Consider the following 22,232-nt stretch of genomic DNA (forward strand, 5'->3'; position numbering starts at 1 on the left):
TTTAATTGGACAATGCTGTGTTTTGCCATATGGGGCATGTCAGCTATGGTGGCAGAGAAGTGAGCTACAGATATGTCCACTTTTCAGACCTGAATTGCCATTCGTTCTTTAGTAGAGGGAGCAGAAGGCAAGGGGAGCCCTCCAGTATAGACCACAAGGTCTGGAGCTACAAGTAGTAACGTAGGTTGTGCTCCGAGTTAGGGAGATGACCCTCTTGTACCCAATTAAATAAATATTGCAGTTGTCCTGCTATGTAATATAACTACAAGTCTGGGAGTGCCATACCAGCTTGTGTCTTGTGACGCTGAAGGTAGCCAGACTAAGTTTCGATCTAGAGTTTCCCCATATGGTCGGATTTCTTGACCTATTTTGTTACACATTTGGCTACTAAAGCCTATCAGTGCAGTACATATGCATTATCTAGGCCTCCGGAAATATAAGTGAGCTGTCATGTTTAACAAGAAACTGCAGCCGTCTATTGACGGAAGTTTTTGTGCTAAACTTGTCCGAGGCTACACAAGCACAGCTAAAATGTGAGCTCCATAAAAACAAATAAAAGTCAACCTTCTGTAGGGAATTTGATACGCTTGATATTAACGCATATATTGATATTGCATCAGATATTTTAAGAGATTTCGGTCACCTAGAATATCTGATGCACGATAGTGTAGACAAAGTAATAGCTACTAGCAGGCTTTAGCTTGTGCTCCAGTGTGAGGCGTCCCCAACTCAGGCCAGCCCAAATTCAGAAAAAGTTTTGAGCCAGTACCAGGTCTGGAGACTGCATAGAGCTATAACAGAATGTGTTTGTCACAGCAAAAAAGCAGAAAAGAATGATAAAATATCCGAGATGTGAACCGATTCGAAAATATGTTGTGTCTGCTCATTTTCCAGCAAAGCCGCAGCCCTTTGATTAGCTTACAGCACTGAAGAAACATTAGTAAATATGGCATAATGCATTTTGACCATTTTTGATGGAAATTAAAGCCAATTTCTGTTTGTAATGATAAATTCTCTTACAAGCAGGATAGTACACAGCACCTACCCTTCTCATCCGGTCTGTGCGGGAGAGTTTCAGGTCTTTCTGGAGGAATCTTCCTGATGTCTTGCTTCCGGTCTGATGTGCCTACTGCAATAAAAAAACGTGAAAATGTGTCTACAAGATGGCGTCACCTGCAGTCACATACAGTATTCTGAGCACAGCGCAGGGATTACAGCCATCATTTAGACAGCACACTCCAGGGAAAAAAGCTGTACAAAATATTGCAAGAGGCTTAGCCAGGACACCTTGATGGAAATAAGATTATCATGTCTAGCTCGCTACGCCATCTACTTATAATTCATGTATGCAAATCCAGGATGTATAGATTCTCCCTCGCATCTGCAGGGAATCTGAAAAGCATGTAAGATAAATCTCAGCTGACAAAACCTTGTCCACATATAGGTATATAGACATATAATGTAATCCCTGGTCACCACATGTGTAATGATCTGGCTCCATCCTGGGCTCAATTCCCTTGGTACACTAAATGAGAACAGAAAATTCTCTGAAAATCCTCATTATCTCACTGGTGACTGGAATTAGCTGCAGTATTGTGATTTTTTTCCCCCTTAAACTGTTGCCCTCTGTGCACTTAGCCTATTTTTAATGCACAGATGTACATGTTCATGCTTTTTATGCCCTAAGTGGTAGAATATGCAAATATCAACTTAAAATTTCATAGCAATTTGTGTAAAGTGGTATATTAACTATTTGCTACAAGAATTCTTCAATCACACTATAGAGCATAGACCATAAAGGAAAGACTGTAGTTACAAATTAAATGCTTTATAGTTTCCTAACCAAATTAACTTATATATTGTTTAAGAATATCCTACTATTTTGTACCGCACTCATGTGTCTCCATGGTAACGGACTACAAATAACAGCCTGTTTACCAATATTCCTCAAATTTGTTTTACTCTATTCTCCAAATGATGGTTTTGTTGGTTATTGGGTTTTTTGTGTCACTTGCCACCAATATATTTATATAGATGCCATTACTGAAGGCTGCAGATTACTGAAAAAAGTGGCCACTAGATGGCAAATCCATCATTTTTCTCCTCCTTATGTCTTACATGACTATGAGGATTAGGATAGATTGAATAAGAAGACGCTTATACAGATACCTGCTGCTGGTTTGCCAGCTGGAGCTGATGGCGGAGGTGGCTTCTTCGGTCTCTGCAAAATTAAAAGCAAGATAATATGAAGTAAAATAAAGAACTCAGGGAAAAGTGCAAGAATCATAACATATTACAAACTACTGTATAGCAGATGTGTGATCTACGGATCGCTTGCACGGTTCCTTAAAAGAAGGTCGTGGACGGTGATACATTAAAAAGTATAGCATTTAGTGCAGCAACATGCTATCGGTAAAAATAGATGGCATATGGCCGATTCACTGTCATACACATCTGTCTTTATAGTGCAGTGGGCATCATATACATAAATTATATCTTTTTCACCCAATACCCAATCCTATCCTTTTTGCTTTGTGGCCTCTCGTTCTACCCTACCCCTATGTCCCTTTTGTCAAACTGTTTTTTGGAAGCAATATGGTTTTGCTCAGAATTTGTCTGTTGATTGACTCTGTTGATTTACTAAGGGCCTGAATCTTGTTTTTACGTCGGGTTACCCGAATTTTACCATTTTGCTGCGATTTTCCCTGAATTGGGATTTTGGCACACGCGATCGGATTGTGGCGCATCGGCGCTGGCATGCATGCGACGAAATCGGGGGGGCGTGGCCGTCAGGAAACCCATTGTATTCGGAGAAACCGCCGTATTTAAAAAAAAAAAAAGTGTCGCTTGACACACGCTTACCTGCACCCGGCCTGGCTTGGTGAACTTCAGTGAACTCCGACGGAATTCAGCACAGCAGCGACAACTAGTGGACATCGGGGGAACTACCTTAGTGAATCGCCGGAACTCTGTATTATGTGGCATGTCGTCCCATTGACCGAACCATTCCAGGCCATAACTCATCTGTATTATCCATAATGCATTTGCATTTTCCATCTTATGACAAACTATGTAATGGTTTATTGTATGTTGTATGCTTCAATAAATATTTATTGACTCTAAATTATATCTTTTTCTGTTTAACTACTGTAAATCAGTAAGAAGAAAACAGAGATGTAAATGCCTAAACAGGGGCAGACTAAGACTGCCATGAAAATTTTGGGCCATATCTAGTGTAATTTATTTTAGTGGTCTGACATTTAAAGCCTACATACGAAACCAGAACCAAGAAACTTTGTAAACGTTGAGGGGCCCTTCTGTAGGTTTTCAGTTCTGCAGTTTGAAGGTCCTCTAAAGGTCCTAGAAGGCTTCTTATTTATAACTGAAGGTTACACTCTTTATTATCTCTACAGGAATCATTGGGAGGTAGTGGGTTCCCTAGGATCATTGGGCCATGAGCTGTCACTCAAAAGCCCCATATTGCAATCCACTACTGTGCATAAAATACTAATTCTACATCAATTTGTCCAGCTCATTTGGCCTGTATGTGATATGAAACTAGGCCTAAAGTGGAAGATTAAAGGTTCTGTAGTGTAGGTACTTTCACATCTATGGTGGAAGTAAATGGAATCTGTCACCAGAAGCTAAACAGATGAACCTGTAGGTTAAGTGTTCTGCATACAAATCTGGATTGAGAGAAATCTGACTTTTAAATCTATTTATTTACAAATATGCCTTTAGGTACAGCCACTCACACAAAAGTTTGCACTAGACTTGCAGTCACACCCAGAGTGCACCAAAATGATCTGGTTTTAATACTCAGATACACAGATAACTTAATTAAGATGCACCCATGTGTCAAGTTAATATATGACATACAGTGGGTATGGAATGTATTCAGACACCTTTACATTTTTCACTCATTGAAAGTTCTTTTTTTTTTTGCTCAATGTACACACTGCACCCCATCTTGACAAAAAACCCTACAGAATTGTAGATATTTTTGTTAATTTTTTTAAACAAGAAAAACTAAAATATCACAAGTAATCAGACCCTTTGCTGTGACATTCAAATAAAACTCACATGCTGTCCATTTCCTTCTGATCCTCCTTGAGATGTTTCTACTAATTCATTAGAGTCCAGCTGTGTTAAATTAAACTGATTGGACGTGATTAGGAAAGGCAAACAATTGCTATTATAAGAACTCACAGCTCACAGTGCATGGCAGAGCACATGAGAATCATGAGGTCTAAGGAACTGCCCAAGAAGCTTAGGGACATTGTGGCAAGGCACAGATCTGGCCAAGGTTACAAAAGAATTTCTACAGCACTCAAGGCTTCTAAGAACACAATGGAAGCCTCTTTCCAGTGGAAGACATATCATATGAAAGCCTACATACAGTTTGCAAAAAAAGTACATGAAGGACTCCCAGACTATGAGAAATAAGATTCCCTGGTCTCATGAGAAGAAGAGTGAACTTTTTGGGGTTAATTCTAAGTGGTGTGAGTGGAGAAAACCAGGCGCTGCTCATCACCTGCCAAATACAATCCCAACAGTGAAACATGGTGGTGGCAGAGTCATACTATATGGGCAGGGACACAGACGACTAGTTGCATTCAAAGGAAAGATGATTGTGGTCAAGTACAGAGATATCCTTCATGATAACCTCTTCCAATGCTCTGGACCTTTTACTGGGTTGAAGGTTCACATTTCAACAAGAAAATGACCCTAAGTACACAGTTAAAATAACAAAGCAGTGGCTTCAGAAAAAATATGTGACCATTCCTGACTGGCCCAGCCAGAGCCCTGACCTAAACCCAATTGAGGAGCTCTGGAGAGACTTAAAAATGGCTTCCACCAAAGTTCACCATTTAACCTGAGGGAACTGGAGAGGATCTGCGAGGAAGAATGACAGATGTTCCCCAAATCCAGGTGTGAAAAACTAGCTCAAAAGGTTCTTCTACTTATGACCATCTGAAATTTGTTTTATCTGTTCAATAAATTAGTACAAATATCTACATTTCAGTTTTTTTCAAGATGGGTTGCAGAGTGTACATTAATGTCCAAAAAAAAAAGAACTTTTCTGATCTTACCAATTGGCTGCAATGAAACAAAGAGTCAAAATTTTAAAGGGGTCTGAATACTTTCTGTAACTACTGAAGATGCTGACATATTCATTTAAAACGTGCTTAAAACATGTCAAAGAGTGTTATCTGTAAGCAACCTGGATCGGGGTAACTTTCCCTTTAAATCATATGAGATGGAAACATTATTCGCATAAAAACATTCATAACCCTTAAATAAACATGAATTCAGACGCCACTAAAATAGTCTAATGTGCTATTTAACTTTTCCTAATGCTTTTGCTGATGAAAGATCCTACAGGGCTTCGCAGGTGCTTATTTAGATTGCATATCATTTCCTCTGGAGATTACATTCACACAATCCGCTAGGAGAAGTAAGCATATTTTTCTCTAAGTAAATATATTTATATTGTATAATGTTCAATGTGGAGCTAAATTCCGGATAAAACGCCATTTGACATCTGAAATTGATTTTAAAATGCAGATTGAAGAGTGTAGCTCCATTTATTTCCCAGCTAGAGAAAGTATTTATATAATTGCCCTGTTCTCCCAGAGTGACCCTAATTTCTCCCTAATTTAGATCAGAATTTATCAACACACAATCATATATTTCTACATACGACTATAATAAGCAATTATTGGAATATTACACCGTAAATTCCTCCAAATTAAACCTAAATCTATGCAGCATAGCCAGTATTATTAGCTACTAATTCCAGCGGTGTTTCCCGAATACTCATTATTGTATTAACTCAGAAGTCAGAGGTAAATGATTAGCTGGAGGAACTTTGCTGTAAATGAAGTCCCCTGCTAGCTGCTGAATCATGGATTACTGCTTTAAGAGGTATAATCTAAATGTACAAAAAGTTCAAAAAGTCTTGTTTTCACACTGTAACTTTTAGTCTACATTAAGCCTCACATTATCTAGATTAAGTAGGATTTGTCTGGAAAATATTCTTTCGTATGGGAGTACAGCATTTTTCCGCTACAGACTCTTACTGAAAGAGTACAGGAGACATACAGTACAGTATAGGTTATGAGTCCTGTGTATTTATGAGGATAGCACTCCCTTCCTGCCCATTTATTGTTGTGTGTGTAACTGTACCCTGAGAATAAAAATTAGAGAGCAATGTATGATCACTACAGAAATAACGTAATCTCCATTGATAAACATTTGATGGATTTGATGGGGTTCACCATGCCAATAAAACAGAGTTTTACAAAATAACCAAAGTATTCTGGTGTGATTTCCAATCTATTCCACAGTTCTTCGCCATAACTTTGTCACCAAAGATTTTCCAGAGTTTTTCTATTTGGTTTATATCAGGACAAAGGGCCTGCATGACAGGGGGGATTGTCCTGCATGAAAATTGTTGGCTGATTAAGTGAAGACCGCAAGTAATGAACAACGTGTTGTTGAAGAAGGTTCCTGATACACACTTGCATTCACGCTGCCATATAGCTGTATGAGAGGACCAGCTGCTGCAGAAAACATTTCCCAAACCATGACTTCCTACACCACCTTTCACTAACTTCTTTACACACTTTGGGTTCAGTCTTTCCATAAACATAAATTAAGTTTGCCGTCATCACTAAAATGAACTAAAATTAATTAATTGGAGCACTACTACGCCTCTGTCCACGCAACATGCTCTTAAGCAAAGGTGAATGTAATCTATTGATTCTTTCTGCTGTTAAACGTTGTGACATTGTATGACAAGACATATCCTTACATTGTGAACTGAACTGAACTAGCGAGCAATTCCAGCTTTAGCGTTGAAACTACTACCCATGGAGACTCTCTGCATTATCCTATCCTCTCTTGCATTTTTCCTTTAAGGATGACGAGCCTTCCTGGGGGGATTGAATGAGTTTGTGATGTTATAAAGATGCAATATTCTAGAAATCACAGACTTGGAACAACCAACTTCTCTTCCTATGGCTGATAGGGTCACCTCTTTGGCCTTCATCTTAAAAACCTGCTTCCAGAGGGTTTCAGTCACCTTGGAACGACACACCGTTTTCTCAGTGAAAACTGGAAAGTCAGGGTGCGGTCACACGTCGTGTTTAACGCATGCGTTTAAAAACGCATTGGAATAGATGAAGAGTGATTTGCCTAATTAAACACCTCTTAACACTTGTGTTTACAAAACGCATGCGTTAACCGCGATGTTAACGGTTGGTTTTGTAAACACAGGTGTTAGCAGCTGTTTAATTAGGCAAATCACTCTCCAGCTATTGCAACGCGTTTTTAAACGCATGCGTTAAACGCGACGTGTGACCGCACCCTTAGACTGCCATTTAAATAGGTTTGTCAGTTAATTAAGGAAATTAGCACCATATGCCACATTGACATCAATAACTTGCAGGTAAATGAGGGTGTTCTCTAATTCTGATCAGTAATCATTTACATTTCATTTAAATTTTAATCTGTACTTTAGAATATATACAATGTATAAAATATGCTTACAATACTGCTATTTTACCCATGCTAGGATATATTCACATAGACTACAATGAGGAATTTAGGAAATTGCTTGTTCTCTAATTTTGATCTCTAGTGTACATATACAAACCCACCTATATGCTTTCAGAGAAAAGTGGGGAATTAGCATTCATCTTCCAAACATTAGAATATTGGAATAGTATATTTTTTAAGCGCTCCTAGTATCCGAACTCTGCCTCCTTCATTTTCCACCTCACCACCGGCATGCTGAGTTCTCATGCATGCGCAGTGCACCTGACACCTCTTCTTCGCCCCTGCACGCACCCGGTCGGAGACACAGGTGCTATATGCATGCATCAGATCTTGGCATGCTGGCTGTGAAGTAAGAAATGAAGGAGGCTGGGCATGGCCGGTAGATGGGATGGGAGAAGGTGGGGTTCAATGTACGAATGGCCGTCTATAGGCGACCCAAGTTGACGGTTCGTCCAGTTTCCCACCTCCCAAAGCTGGAGGAAAGAGGAATAGAAGAGTTATAATCAGACATGCTACAGCACTGGCCATTTATAAAATTGTAACAGCGTATGTAATTATCCTGACCCAACATGTATTACCCAGACCCAACAAGTTTCTACATGCTGAACAACATACAGTACATAATAGAAGTGTCCATATTCTGAGTCCCAGGGTACACCCAGTCCTAGTCATGGCCCCTTACAATCGCCGCCAGCATTTCTGCATGATGAATACGACGTGGGATGTCAAGTGCCTATTACAGAATTTGGATTGGACCCCAGGAGCATAACATTATTTCTCTTTTTGACTGTATGGTCTATTAGTATGTATGCAAAGATTTGGTTAGAGACTACCTGCAACTTCTTACTATAAAAACAGGTTTTCCCCTGGGATTTTGATTTATTTGTGAGGTATTTTAAAAATATTAATTGCGATAAATTAACCCTTAACCAATCCAGTATCGTTGCGTAGCGCCCATCCCAATGTAACATCCAATAATAATTTCCCAAAGAGCTTCCTAGATGATCCACCCTGTTATCCACTTCCCCACAACACAGATTCCATGTGTATCTCCCATAAAAAGAATAATGGCAGATGCAACAAGGGGGTAGACATGTTCTTTATCGAATTAAAGAAAATATGGGATCAAACTTTACATTCAGCACGTTCTACCTTTAAGCCTGAAATCATTTGCTCAATATAACGGAGGATTAAATCTAACCTAGGTAGGTGGGCGTAATTCAGGCCCTTGTTGAATTAAATAGGAACTCTATAATTACAGCAATTTAACTCATGATTTCCGATGTCTGGCCAGGCCTATTTTTATACAGTTATTGTTAAAATGACAGGCAGACATCAGGCTGCAGGAAAACACTGCGCTTTACTGAGTCACCTCAGGGTAACCAGTGCTGTTTTTTTTGTTTCGAAGTAGAACAGGTCCCTAATACAGTATTTTATTGCTATAAATTGCTTTTTTCTCCTCTAGGGACAGCCGATTTCACTGTATTTCTTGCAATTTGTACCGTACCGTATATACTCGTGTATAAGCCGAGTTTTTCAGCACAAAAAATGTGCTGAAAAACGTCCCCTCGGCTTATACACGAGTCTATTATCAAAAAATGTACCCGCTTAAAAAAAAATCGCGGCTCCCCGATGTTAGCATGTCCCATCTTCTTTCTTCTCCGCGGCTCCTCTTCTCCCTTCTTGGTTCTCACATGGATGCGGCCATGTTTTCTTCCTGGCCGTGCATACTATGACGTCAGCAGCGGCCGCGTCATAGATGCTGGAAGAAAACATGGCCGCGTCCATGAGAGAAGCAAGAAGAAAGAAGAGGAGCCGCGGCTGGCTGTATACTACTGGGGGCTGGCTAGCTGTATACTACAGGGGGGACTATATACTACTGGGGGCTTACTGGCTATATACTGGGGGGGGGGGCTGTGACCAATGCATTTCCCACCCTCGGCTTATACTTGAGTCAATAGTTTTTCCCAGTTTTGGTGGTAAAATTAGGGGCCTCGGCTTATACTTGGGTCGGCTTAGAGCAGGTAGAGAGCCCTAAATATGTTGGATCTGACATAACACACAGATTACAGTCAGTCCCCGGGTTATGTATAAGACAGGTTCTTTAGGATTGTCCTTAAGTAAAATTTGTATATAAGTCGGAACTAACATATTTTATAATTGTTAATACAGACAAAAAAAATGTTTGTTCAGAGTGACAATTGGTTTTTCAAAATTCTGTTATGGGAACAAGGATTATCAATAAAACTTCATTGTAGACATATTACAGCTGATTATTGCAGCCTAAGACTAAAGTAAAGCATCCAGAGCGTTTCACTAGAGGTTACAGAGGGCAGAGAGATCCGTCTGAACAAATATACCATATCCTTAAGGGTGGCACAGTGGCTTAGTGGTTAGCATTACAGGGCTGAGGACCTGGGTTCAAGTCCCAGGGTCAACATCTGCAAAGAGTTTGGATGTTCTCTCCGTGTTTGCGTGGGTTTCCTCCCACACTCCAAAACATACTGATTGCGTAGGTTGATAACATTGTGAGCACCATGGGGACAGGGACTGATTCGGCAAGCTCTGTGCAGCGCTGTGTAATCTGTGTGCGCTATACAAATAAAGGAATTATTATTATTAGTCAGGGATCACCTGCATCTGTGTAACTTTTGATGTTCCGTATTTTTCGGACTATAAGACGCACAAAAAATCCTTTGATTTTCTCAGAAAACAAAGGTGTGCCTTATAGTCCAGTGTGCCTTATATATGAACTATACTTACAGACAACAGCTCCCTTGAACTGTGCACAGTTCTGCCACCTGCTGGTCATTTATCCTTATATAAGCTGGTGCGTCTTATAGTCCGAAAAATACCGTATTCATGTTCAGCATTACTAACAACATGGTCCCCATTCTGCCAATGGCAGAGGTTCCCGACAGTGGGACCGTGATCAGACATTAATCCTCTATGCTGTGGATGGAGAATAAATATCCTTCATGGGAAAACCCTTCCTTTCAAAAATGCAATAATGCAGATAATAAAACCTACTTATTTGCTGTCTGGGGGTGTAGACAGTAAAGCACTTTAAAATGCAAGTGCAGGAAGAAAAGAATAAATAAAAAAATAAAGTATTTTACTTGAATAAAGTATATATGACATAGTTTACTTGTATCCCTTGTGCTATTCCTATATGAAAGAAAAAAAAAGTTTTTTTTATGATACATGTTCGATAACATGTCCAAATGCAATGATTGTACATTCATAATGTAAAGACTAAAAATACCATTAAATGGCACTTACATGGACTTCCTTCTCAAAATCAGGGGTAAGTAGCTTGACAAAGTTATCTGGGAAGACCCCTCTTCTGCCGTTCACCTCTCCTTCCCACCATCCAACGTCCACACAGTCCTAAACAAAGTAAGAACAAAGCCATGTTATACATATCTATAGACTCTGTGATAGATTTTGTTAATAAAAATTACTTACAGACTAAGGTCTTGTGCACACAACATTTTTTGGATGTGTGTTGTCCATCGCTAGTTCTGGCTGACTGCCTAAGGCAGTCTTTTCTACTTTTATCAGTGTGTATCTTAAGTGGATCTCAGATACTGATAACACATTATAACACAGCCCGCAAACATGGGACCACACACTTGTTTTCTGTGGACTGAAAGCCTAAAAGGTTTGTGTGCAGGTAGAGTAAGAACAACAAATATGGATACAAATGCTGGTAACACAAAAGTCATTTTTTCCAGACATGAAAGTAACAAGATTTTTGTGAAAATTGTTCTGCATTTTGCAAATGTATATATTTTTCTAAAAAATAGCAATTCAAAACAATCCTATTATTAGAGGTAAAGGGAACCTGCCATTCAAATGAACCCACCCAGAATAAATACTTCATAAAAAAAACTATGATTAAAAATCATTGTCCTTATCCCTAAATGGTTCCTTTCCTGGGCTGCAATGTTAAAAAAAATCAGTTTGTATGAACTCCACCTAAGGTGCAAGGTCCAATGATAATAATGGAGTCCTGCGTATGCAGTGGTCACTGCACTGCCCTGTGTTTCCCTATTCCTGATTGCCAGATCTCACTGCTACCAAGTACAGTCCTCAGGGACCGTCTGCTAATATTAAACTACAGACATTTTTTAAATAAGATTGCTGGAACGTTGAAAGAGAGAGCAGTCACATCATACAGTGCTTAAGGTCATGTGACCAGGGTGATGTTATCTAAGGTCATATTTATGTTTGCAAAATCTACCCTGTGTATGTATCTAATAAAATGAAAATAAAGCATGCCTTCATGGAGGTACAGGGAGAATTATAAGTCCATGGAGGCATGCTATGATTTCATGTGATCAGATACATACATGGGGTAGATTTTGCAAATGTTAACTGGTAAAGGACCTTAAATAGCATCACCCTGGTCACATTACTTGAGGTGCTGAATGGTGAGAAGAGGTAAGGAAACAAAGTTGATTTTATGAGGATGTGAAACTATTTTTATCTAAAAGAAGGATGGCATTTAGTTAATAGGGCTCTATGGTAACCTGTCACTAGCTGTATTTGTGAAAAATGTGGTGACAGGTTCCCTTTAACCTTCTAGGTCACTTAACTATAGCCATTACTTAATTTACAACATATACAGAAATACAGTCATGTTCTGGGATCAGCCCATTTCTGTATACGGTCCGTATAATGGAGTGGCTGGGTGGTCTTTCTATGCAGGAGCAGCGGGGCAGGAATACTGCAGCAGCCCTGATGACAGGAGCACATGGATAAACCATTTGTGGCCTCCCCCCTGCTGCAGTCACTGGCTGCAATAATGACAGTGCCCTGGATTACCAGGTTATACCAGCTTCTATCTCATTTTATACAGCTGTGATTTGGATCACCATTTACTTTTGCTCCTTTGTCTGCTCCGTTTATGGTGCCATATCCACAAAAATGGGTTAAAATCCTTAAAAGGTTGCTGTCAACTCAAATAACCCTTGTGCTCAATGTGTCCCCCCTGATGTAAGACTGCCCCACTTATCATCTATGATGCTTTGTAAAACTAGTGGAGGATGTCTAACCCAGACAAGACCTTTTCAGTGTGACATTGACAACGCATTAACATGTAGCTGCAAATGGTGTGAAAGTTAGCAGGCCATAAAAGCTGATTAGAGGCAGCGAACAGCCCGCTGCAGCTACACATTTAATGGCCCCTTCAGTTTAAGGGCAGACATATAATAGGAGAAGCATTTAGCAGCTAGAATGTAATTGGTTTTTATAGCAGTGTGAATACATCGCTTTATCCCTTAAAAACTTTCCAGGAGGAAAGAAAGCTGGAATAACTGCACAGCAAAAATAATTGGAGGGAACAACGTCTGAGGTCCAAGGGCAACTCCCAAGGGCTGCGATAGAACTTCTCATAGGAGTTATCACCCGAGACATTTACAGCGTACTGAAAGCATATGATAGGCGCAGGTTTAACCTAGTCCGTTATTCCTGGAGTGTTAAACATGGAGAGAGCGCATTCCCTCTTTATGGCTACACAGAGGGCCATTATTTGACCCTCCTCTCACATTTTGTGCTGCTCCTTTTCTCCCTTCCATGTGAGCAGCCATCAGATACAGACAAGACATAGGATCGAGGGCCTCCATAGTATGGTATTGTAGGTGGCAGGTTGCCCGCAGGTTATGCACCTCTACCCTATAACAACTACAAAGTCTTTACCATTCAAAATGGAATACAGTCTGAACAATGGCATGACAATAACATGACAGCAGTACATCACCATTTGGGGCGGGATAAAACCAACAGTGCAAAAAAAGTATAAGATAGGACACAATGGGGCACATTTACTTACCCGGTCCATTCGCGTTCCAGCGGCGGCTTCTCTGACGAGCGTTCGGGTCTTCCGGCGATTAATGAAGGTCTTGCGCCCGATGTCCACCAGGTGGCGCCGAGGTGCCCCGGAGTTCATCGTCTTCATCGTGGTGCATGTGAGTATGGCCCGTGCGACCAATTTTTTTTTTTTTAATGCGGCGGTTTTTCCGAATCCGTCAGGTTACCGTTCGGCCACGCCCCCGATTTCCGTTGCGTGCATGCCAGCGCCGATGCGCCACAAACCGATCGCGTGGGCCAAAATCCCGGGGCAATTCAGGGAAAATAGGCGCAAATCGGAAATATTTGGGTAAGACGTCGGGAAAACGCAAAACGGGCCATTAGTAAATGACCCCCTATATTTCATGAGCTTTCCTATAACACTGAATGGATAAAAAAGAAGAAATCAAGAGAAAGGATGTATTAGGAAATGGATAAGAAAGGAAACAAAGGAAAAAGGGGGAAGGGAGCAGCCGGGGGCACGCAAGAAAGTAGGAAGAAGGTCTACCATTTAAATAGGAACAGGCAACTGGATTTTAGATATTTGTCTAGTTGGTATCAACTAATAATCAGTCATTATTCCTTCCACTTTGTATATATTCTACAAATTCCCAACTAGTGCATTACAGCAGAAAACTGTCCCCTAAACTGCAAACTGGAAGCCACTACCTACACAGTCCCTCTAGCAACTTTATAGAACTTCTACATAGTATGAGGGGCTTATGTGTCATATGGAAGAAGGAAAGTGCTATTGAGTGACTAATGCCTAAAGTGGCGTGATGAAGGATAACATGTCCATGCCGGGGACCATGTGGGGACTTTCTTCTGGAACAGATGATCAGCAGACAATACCGAGAATGTGATGACTCTGCATGTTTGCCAAAAACTGCCCACACTTGTCACAATGTAAAACAAGAAAATTTTCCTTCTGCTCTTTTGGATGCTACATCTATTACTGAGCTGTTAAGTTGGCATTTCTGTTATTCTAAGCATTTGCAGCTTAAACTAAGCAGCAACCCAAAACCATAGTTCATGCAATACCCATCAAATGTATCAAACATCTCATACAGTTGGAGAGACCAAAGCAGCTGCTTCTGTTAGTTTGCTCAGTTAATGCCAGAACAATGCATCAAAAGTTTGTCACACTTGCACGATTTTTGGCGTTCCGTTAGTAGAAGTGTCTAAAACCCTTGATAAATTTGGTGCAAGGCATCTTAGATTTTTTTTTGTGTGTGCAAATTACAACATAATTCTGTCTTAATCACAGTCTGCCCCAGAAAACAGTGATGAAATTTTAATACCTAATGAGCATTTTAACGGATACCAAGTCTCTTTAAATGTGATGTTGCATGTGATTGTCACAGGATCAACTGAGACAAATCTATAATGATTGGTGGGGTCCAGACATTGGGCTCCCTATCAATGGTTAGAATAAAGGTGGCACTATGCTGAAATATTGGGGTCCCTTTACTATTTTACTTCACAGCAGCAATTCTGGCCACCCACCTCTACAGAGAGCTGCGGTTATTTCAATGACCTGGAGTCAATTAATGGAGTCATTAATGCGCACTTATAGACATCTATGGATATATACAACACTCATATCCTACTAGGTACAGTTCCTATATAGGGTGGCAACTGGGACAAGCTCCATTAAATGTGCCATACAATATAATTGTATGGCAGCACACAACTTTGATGAATTTGTTTTTGAGCCTAAAAAGATGTATGCCCCATTTTCGGTGCAAAAATGTGCACAATTAACTACATGCGTTATTTCTGATGCAGAAAATTTGTGCAATTAGGGAAAAGTTTTTATGCGGAAAAACATACACAACAAACTTATCAGCATTGTGATAAACAGCCTCCACAGTGCCCCAGGGAACTTATAGGTAATATGGACGAGAGATAATGTATATGGTAAATCTAAGCTCCGTTACATTGATTTCTTGTTGGCCACCATCTTTGCAATGACACAGCAATGAAATATTTCTCCATAAAGCTTACGCTATTTGTAATTGGCCCCAGACGGCAATCAAGATAGTAAAAAATCTGTTAGCGTGAACCATAGGCCCGCCACTTCCAATCTGAAAGTGACAGAATAAATCTATGAGCAGAACATTATGTCAGGAAATTACCTTGTTTATGACAAGCACAATATCACCTTCTCTGATTGTCAATTCGTCTTCGTTGAGAGCTTCATACGGGAAGAGAACTTTACAATATTCCTTGGCTGGGAAAGAAAAAGAAACATGTAATGATTTATTTATCATCAGTAATCAGTATGCAAATGGGATGTTATCAGAGGCGCTTGGAGAAGCCAATAATTAATAAGACCATATGCATGAATATATTCAATCCAATATCATAAGACTGCTGCTAGGCACACAATGTAACGTGTTATCATAACATGCTGGACTACTATGGAAGACTGATGTACAACAATACATGAAATCGGCAGAACAACAGGGTCAAGGTCTTGTATATTTAAAGGGAGACTGTCAGGATGATTTAGGCCCAGCAACCAGGCTCCCACCCTGTTATCCAGGGCAGAGATTCAGCATTAAGAAGAAATAGACCTTTGAACACTATATTCAAATGGGCATAGCCCCTCCTGGCTAAATTGATGTCCCATAGTCCACAAGTTTGGGTGGCAGTGATGTACTTGTCCTATCCTCTGGACAATAGTAAAGCCAGGCCAGCGTAACTCTTCTTCTCCTCTATGACTGCTTTGGTCACAAGTAAGCAGCTTTCAAAGTAAATTTTCTATGTAATTCTGAATCCCCAGAATATATATAGACATTACTGTGATCCTGAAATTGTACCGGATAACAGATTGGTGACAGCTTGTGGGCCTAAATCTTCATGACAGGTTCCCTTTAACTAATATAGGTTCAGGACAGTCATCTGTACACTAGGAAACCAAGAAACAAATGGGACTGTGAAGAGAAAATCAGGAAGTCTAGCTGTATGACTGGAAACTTCCCTATATAATTCAGTCAGGAGTCTTCATCGCATAATTCCTCATTTTCCAACAGGAAAAAATAGTATATTTCAGTCTGGTTGTTAACCAGTTGTCTAATGGTAATGGTTTTGTTCTCTATACTTTAGTTTGAGTATGAATATCACCCATCAGGCTTCAATGACTGTACAGGAGCACAAAGTGTCAAATACTGTTAGGTATCATTTTATATATTTGCCTGATTTTTTTGAGGATTTTATGTACAGGAATATTGTGATTGAGGCTCCCCACGCGTATCGTCGTCCTAGACGACTTCCTCAGGCGTGAGTAAGGGTTAAGGAGTAAACTTACCCCTGAGGAAGTCGTCTAGGATGACGATACGCGTGGGGAGCCTTCCACCTCTGTTCTTGGCTCTCCTCCCGCCTGTATGCCGGTTGGTCTGTTAGGAGTGATGTAGGACGCCTATATTTCAATACTGGAGATATACTTGTCATTGGATATTCAAACTATGTGGTGACTATTATCCTTTTAACATACTCGCCCTTTTGGAACATTTTGTGATATTTAGTATAGCACGGCATCTTTCTTTGACTTCTTTTCATTTTTTATGAACTACCACATGTAGAGACCCACTCTCACGAACCCATTATTGTTGGTTATTTGATATTTTGGGATTTAAAGCATGAATTGAAAGGAGGAACCATGATCATCATTGAGTGATTTAACAGGCGGTGTTACACGGCTGACCTATACCTTGTTCACTGTTTGTATTGTATGTTCATTATATTTGTTAAATGTTTTTAATTGTGTGTGATGCTTTCTCTCTGTCTGGAATTAAATAAAGTTGTTACTATTTATTATTGATTGATGTTGGAGAGCCTTTTTGGTACATTACCTTTTTTTTTTTGGTTGGCACTTATATTTGTAATTGCACTGGCTCATAAAGATACCAAGTTGTGCTGAACATTCCAAATTTTGCATAGAACAAACAAATGTGATGGTCTAGATTCTTAATCAGTTTACAGGAAGGTCAATTTTATAGCTTCTCTAATCAGTCAAACTATTTTCAGCTGTGCTAGCATACTTGAACAAGGGTTTCAAGGGTTTTCTAAACATCCACTAGCTTTCTTACATAGTTAGCAAACATAATGTACTATTAAATCACTAGAGTGGTGGTTGGTGGAAATGGGCGTATATACATCTATGCAGCTACTTCATTAAAAACCAGACGTTTGCAGCTAGAATAGTCATTTACTACATTATCAATGTATAGAGTGTATTTATGATTCATTTAATGTTAATTCATTAAAAGCTAAATTGAATGCTTTTCTTTCAAGAGTAAGGAAATTTCTAAGTGACCCCAAACTTTTGTATATCTCGAAACAAACTTTAATTTATTAGTGGTAAGATGGCTGGTTATTGATTGGTAGTTAGCCTGGAGCTTTGGTTCTGGACAATCTAACACTTTTTAAAATGTAGATGAATGATAATTTTGCTGTCATGGACTTTTGGTTAACTGGACCTCTCTGTTATTATATGCACATCCATTTCTGGTTTTGATTTTGCATTCCCCAAAAAACGAATTGATGCTGTCCCCTACTTACCAATGGCTACTATGATGCAAAGGAAAGTTTTACAGTATTTGGTAGCCCTCCAATACATGGATCGTATAAGCCCCCCAGCTCTTATTAAAAAGCTCATACTTACTCTCAGATAACCCCTTCAAGGACATGCATGTGATTTCCTCACTGACACATAATATTGCTACCCAGACTGACATGCTAGCATTATAATGATATCACCTGACTAAACTTGGCTTGGCTTCATAATGATTTTGGCCAAATATTTAATTGGTTTCCCATGAGTTTCCATGACCCTGTGCCAGAGATGATACAAGACTATAAAACTCTATAAATAGCACAGCAAACCAGTTTTGTGAGCTCAATTGTGAACTGGGCAGAAACTAATTTCAAGACTCATCCCAAAAATATATAGAAGTCTAGGATGATGGAGCAGGAGACTGAACCTTCTTCTCTGGACCAGCAAGAAAAGCTAGAAAGGGTGGGGCATTTATAGGAGGAATAAGGTGAGGTTCCTTACGTCACGCGGCATAATAAGAGGGTAGAGCTTGCCAAATGTGACGTCCTCCCAACACTAAAGCCTGGTGGAAAATTTGTTGTGAAATAATTTTTCTTCAAATAATGGTCAGAGCTGTCGATGTTAAATAATCCCCTAACTAACTAACATCTGAATATTCTTGGAGGACCATGACACTCATATACTACGTGCACACATTTTGTATAGGGTTACAATGTACAGTACTAAGCTCACCTCCAAATGTGAAGACTGGGAGCGGCTGCCTTTCTCATTGAACACATAGAACACACAGGACACGTTTTATCATCTGGCTTCAAAGCAGTAATACCAAGTATAACGTAAAGGAAAAAAATGTGCAAAAAATGGAAAGGAATGACATTTACAAATAGCAGCAGGAGGGCTCTGATGAAAAATGATTGCATACAAAATTATAGTTATTTTACACCAAACCATTTTAAACTGCTATTTCCCTTCAAATCTTAGTTCTCTCCATGCCAAGCCTACGTCTGGCTCCAAAAACTGCGCCCCTGCAGTGAATGTGTACATGGGTAGATGCCACAGATAAACATTCTTCAATCAGCTATTTGTGGTGGATGAGTGCCCTTTCTAAGACTGAAAGTCATTGCCCTGGGGTTTCCTGCGAGAATAAAGCATGTTTAATCTGATAAACGGGTATGGTTCACTTAATATGCCACAGCCATCCATTAGGCTGTCTCAGTGGTTTTATCATTGCTGCCTATTTGTGTGAATACAGGCATAGAGACATCACGGCTGCCAGTTTATAACAGACAGGCATTTGTGCTTCATAATAATGTGGCTTAAAACTGAGAAAGGTCCAAATAATATAAAACAAATATAATATACTTGCAAATTTAACTGCAATTATTTTTACTGGAATATTCAATGATTGTGGATGTGCTACTTTAACCCTTTAATATAATAAATCGAGAAGAATGTTCCCCAGGAGATAGTGATAGAACATGCAGTATAGAGCCAATTTTAAGCTACTGTATATACCGTATATACTCGAGTATAAACCCAACCGAGTATAAGCAGAGACCACTAATTTACAATCAAAAACAGGGAAAACCTACTGACTCGATTATAAGCCGAGGGTGGGAAATGCATTGGTCACAGCCTCCCAGTATATAGCCAACCCCCTGTAGTATATAGCCAGCCCCCTGTAGTATATAGCCAGCCAGCCCCCATGTGGTATACAGCCAGCCTGCCCCTATTTACTATACAGCCAGTCCAAAGTAATATACAGCCAGCCCGCAGTAGTATACAGACATCCAGCCCCCAGTAGTATATAGCTAGCCAGCCCCCAGTATTATATAGCCAGACAGCCCCCATGTAGTATACAGCCATCCAGCCCCCAGTAGTATACAACCAGCCAGCCCCCTGTAGTATACAGCCAGCCATCCCCCAGAAGTAGACAGCCAGCTTGCCCCCAGTAGTATACAACCAGCCAGCCCCATGTAATATACAGCCAGCCCCATGTAGTATACAGCCAGCCCCCATTTTCTATACAGCCAGTCCAAAGTAATATACAGCCAGCCCCCAGTAGTATACAGACATCCAGCCCCCAGTAGTATATAGCTAGCCAGCCCTCAGTATTATATAGCCAGACAGCCAGCCCCCAGTAGTATATAGCTAGCCAGCCCCCAGTATTATATAGCCAAACAGCCAGCCCCCAGTAGTATATAGCTAGCCAGCCCCCAGTATTATATAGCCAGCCAGCCCCCAGTAGTATATAGCCAGCCCCCATTTAGTATAAAGCCATCCAGCCCCCAGTAGTATACAACCAGCCAGCCCCCTGTAGTATACAGCCAGCCATCCCCCAGAAGTAGACAGCCAGCTAGCCCCCAGTAGTATACAGCCAGCCAGCCCCATGTAGTATACAGCCAGCCCAATGTAGTATACAGCCGGCCAGCCCCCAGCCAGCCCAATGTAGTATACAGCCGGCCAGCCCCCAGTTTGCCAAGCACATAAAAAAACAAACTTACATACTCACCTTCGGGCTGTCCCGATGCCTGGTGCAGCTCCCGATGCTCCGCTCTGTATGGCTCCGGGAGATCGCATGGACGCGCCTCTGCCGACTAATATAGCTTAGAGAAGACAGAAGAGGATTGGGAGCCGCACTGAGCACTGAGGCACCGGAGGGTGAGTATGTAAGCTTTTTTTTTTTAAATTGACTCGTGCATAAGGCGCGGTGAGGTTTTTCAGAACATTTTTTGTGCTAAAAAACTCGGCTTATACACGAGTATATCCGGTACATCTCTATAAAATGTGGTGTCCCTATAACAGTGGGTAATGGATGGCAATGATCACAGATGCTGTAGAAGGAAACTCACTTTTTGATTTGTTTTCGGTTTCCATCTTGGTGGATTCTTGGGATGCCGTCGTTGATGGAATCTTTTTCCCCATTGTCTACAGGAAAAAGAATAAAAAATATTGGAATCTTATGTCAGGTAAACCGTTAAAATGCAATACTCAGCACAATACTGTATATTTATAAAACCAAGACTAAAGATGGTCATACAAAATAAATAAATGTAGGTCAAACTTTTCTATTTTAGAAGGACTACCAAAGCATCTGATGTTTATCAGGGCCTCCTTTTTGTTAGTACCGAAAAGGGTCAGACCTGTTGCATTTAAAATTTCCAATCTTTTTTGTTCTTCAGTAGGTAAGTTGATGCCCATAAGGTCTGTTTGCCATTGCTTCCCATCTATGAACTTAGGACGTAAGTGGACTTGGGCACGAATGTATGTGTGAATGGAAGTCAGGAGAGATAGCTGGGGAGCATTTGGCCAACAGTTTTTAAAGAAATCAACCACACAGATTCACTGGTTTTAACTCAAACATGCTGGCGTGTGCCCCTTAAACAGGATCCATGCTTCATTAAGCTGTTATTATTTTCTCTTATTTTTTGAGAAAAAGGACTTTTAAAAATATGTAAAGGAGCATCAGTACGTCGCAAAAGCACCTTCTAGCTCTATCATCTGCTAATTAATCATGGGTTTCCTTGGTGCTCATGCCCCCTGTTCCCTAAATGGCAAACCATATTTTAATATTTTATTTTATACAAATAAGGCTTGCAAAAAATGTTTGGCTTATAGTGGGTTCAGAAAGTAACCCCTTTAAATTTTTCATCCTTTGTTTCACTGCAGCAAATTGGCAAGATCCAAAAAGCCCCGACAGGAAAAAGTTCCACAAAGTCAACTATCACTATAGCCTCTACCAATCTCTGTACTGCATCTCTGTGCTCAGCCACAGTGGTCCTGGGGTTCTTCTTTACCTTCCTAACAAGGCTCTTCTCCCAAGATTGCTTAGTTTGGAAGGACAGCCAGTTTGAAAAAGAGTTGTTGTAGTTCCAAACTTCCATTTAAGGATTATGGAAAACACTGTGCTCTTAAGAACCTTGAGTGCCGCAGAAATTCTTTTGTAACTTCGGTCAGATCTTTGCCTTGCCAAAATTCAGTCTCTGAGCTTCTTGGGCAGTTCCTTAGACCTCATGATTCTCATGCGCTCTGACATGCACTGTGAGGTCTCATGTAGACAGGTATGTGCCTTTCCAAAACACAGCTGGACTTCAAAGAAGGAGTAGAACCATATCAAAGTGGATCAAAAGGAAATGGACAGCATATGCATTAAAGGAAACCTACCACTGCTCGCATGATGAAATCACCTGGTAGGCTACTTAATGCTGATGCCGGCACATAGTTTTGTTAGGCTCGGCGAACTTTAGTTTAGCTA

The 22,232-nt window shown here is 40.3% G+C and overlaps 1 protein-coding gene across 2 annotated transcripts in view; it reads right to left on the reverse strand.

The window, feature by feature from the left end:
- The window catches only part of SH3KBP1 (SH3 domain containing kinase binding protein 1), a 195,458-nt gene that overhangs the window by 26,123 nt on the left and 147,103 nt on the right, over nt 1-22,232 (reverse strand). For both annotated transcript variants that reach the window (XM_072137957.1, XM_072137958.1), the window contains exons 7-11: nt 20,830-20,905; nt 15,555-15,649; nt 10,846-10,953; nt 2,170-2,221; nt 1,046-1,129 (exon numbers count right to left, since the gene is read on the reverse strand). In XM_072137957.1, the coding sequence (XP_071994058.1) occupies nt 1,046-1,129; nt 2,170-2,221; nt 10,846-10,953; nt 15,555-15,649; nt 20,830-20,905 (415 nt within the window). The remainder of the gene's footprint in view (nt 1-1,045; nt 1,130-2,169; nt 2,222-10,845; nt 10,954-15,554; nt 15,650-20,829; nt 20,906-22,232) is intronic.

This window comes from Engystomops pustulosus, chromosome 2, assembly GCF_040894005.1.
Source record: "Engystomops pustulosus chromosome 2, aEngPut4.maternal, whole genome shotgun sequence".
In the NCBI taxonomy this organism is placed as follows: Eukaryota; Metazoa; Chordata; class Amphibia; order Anura; family Leptodactylidae; genus Engystomops; species Engystomops pustulosus.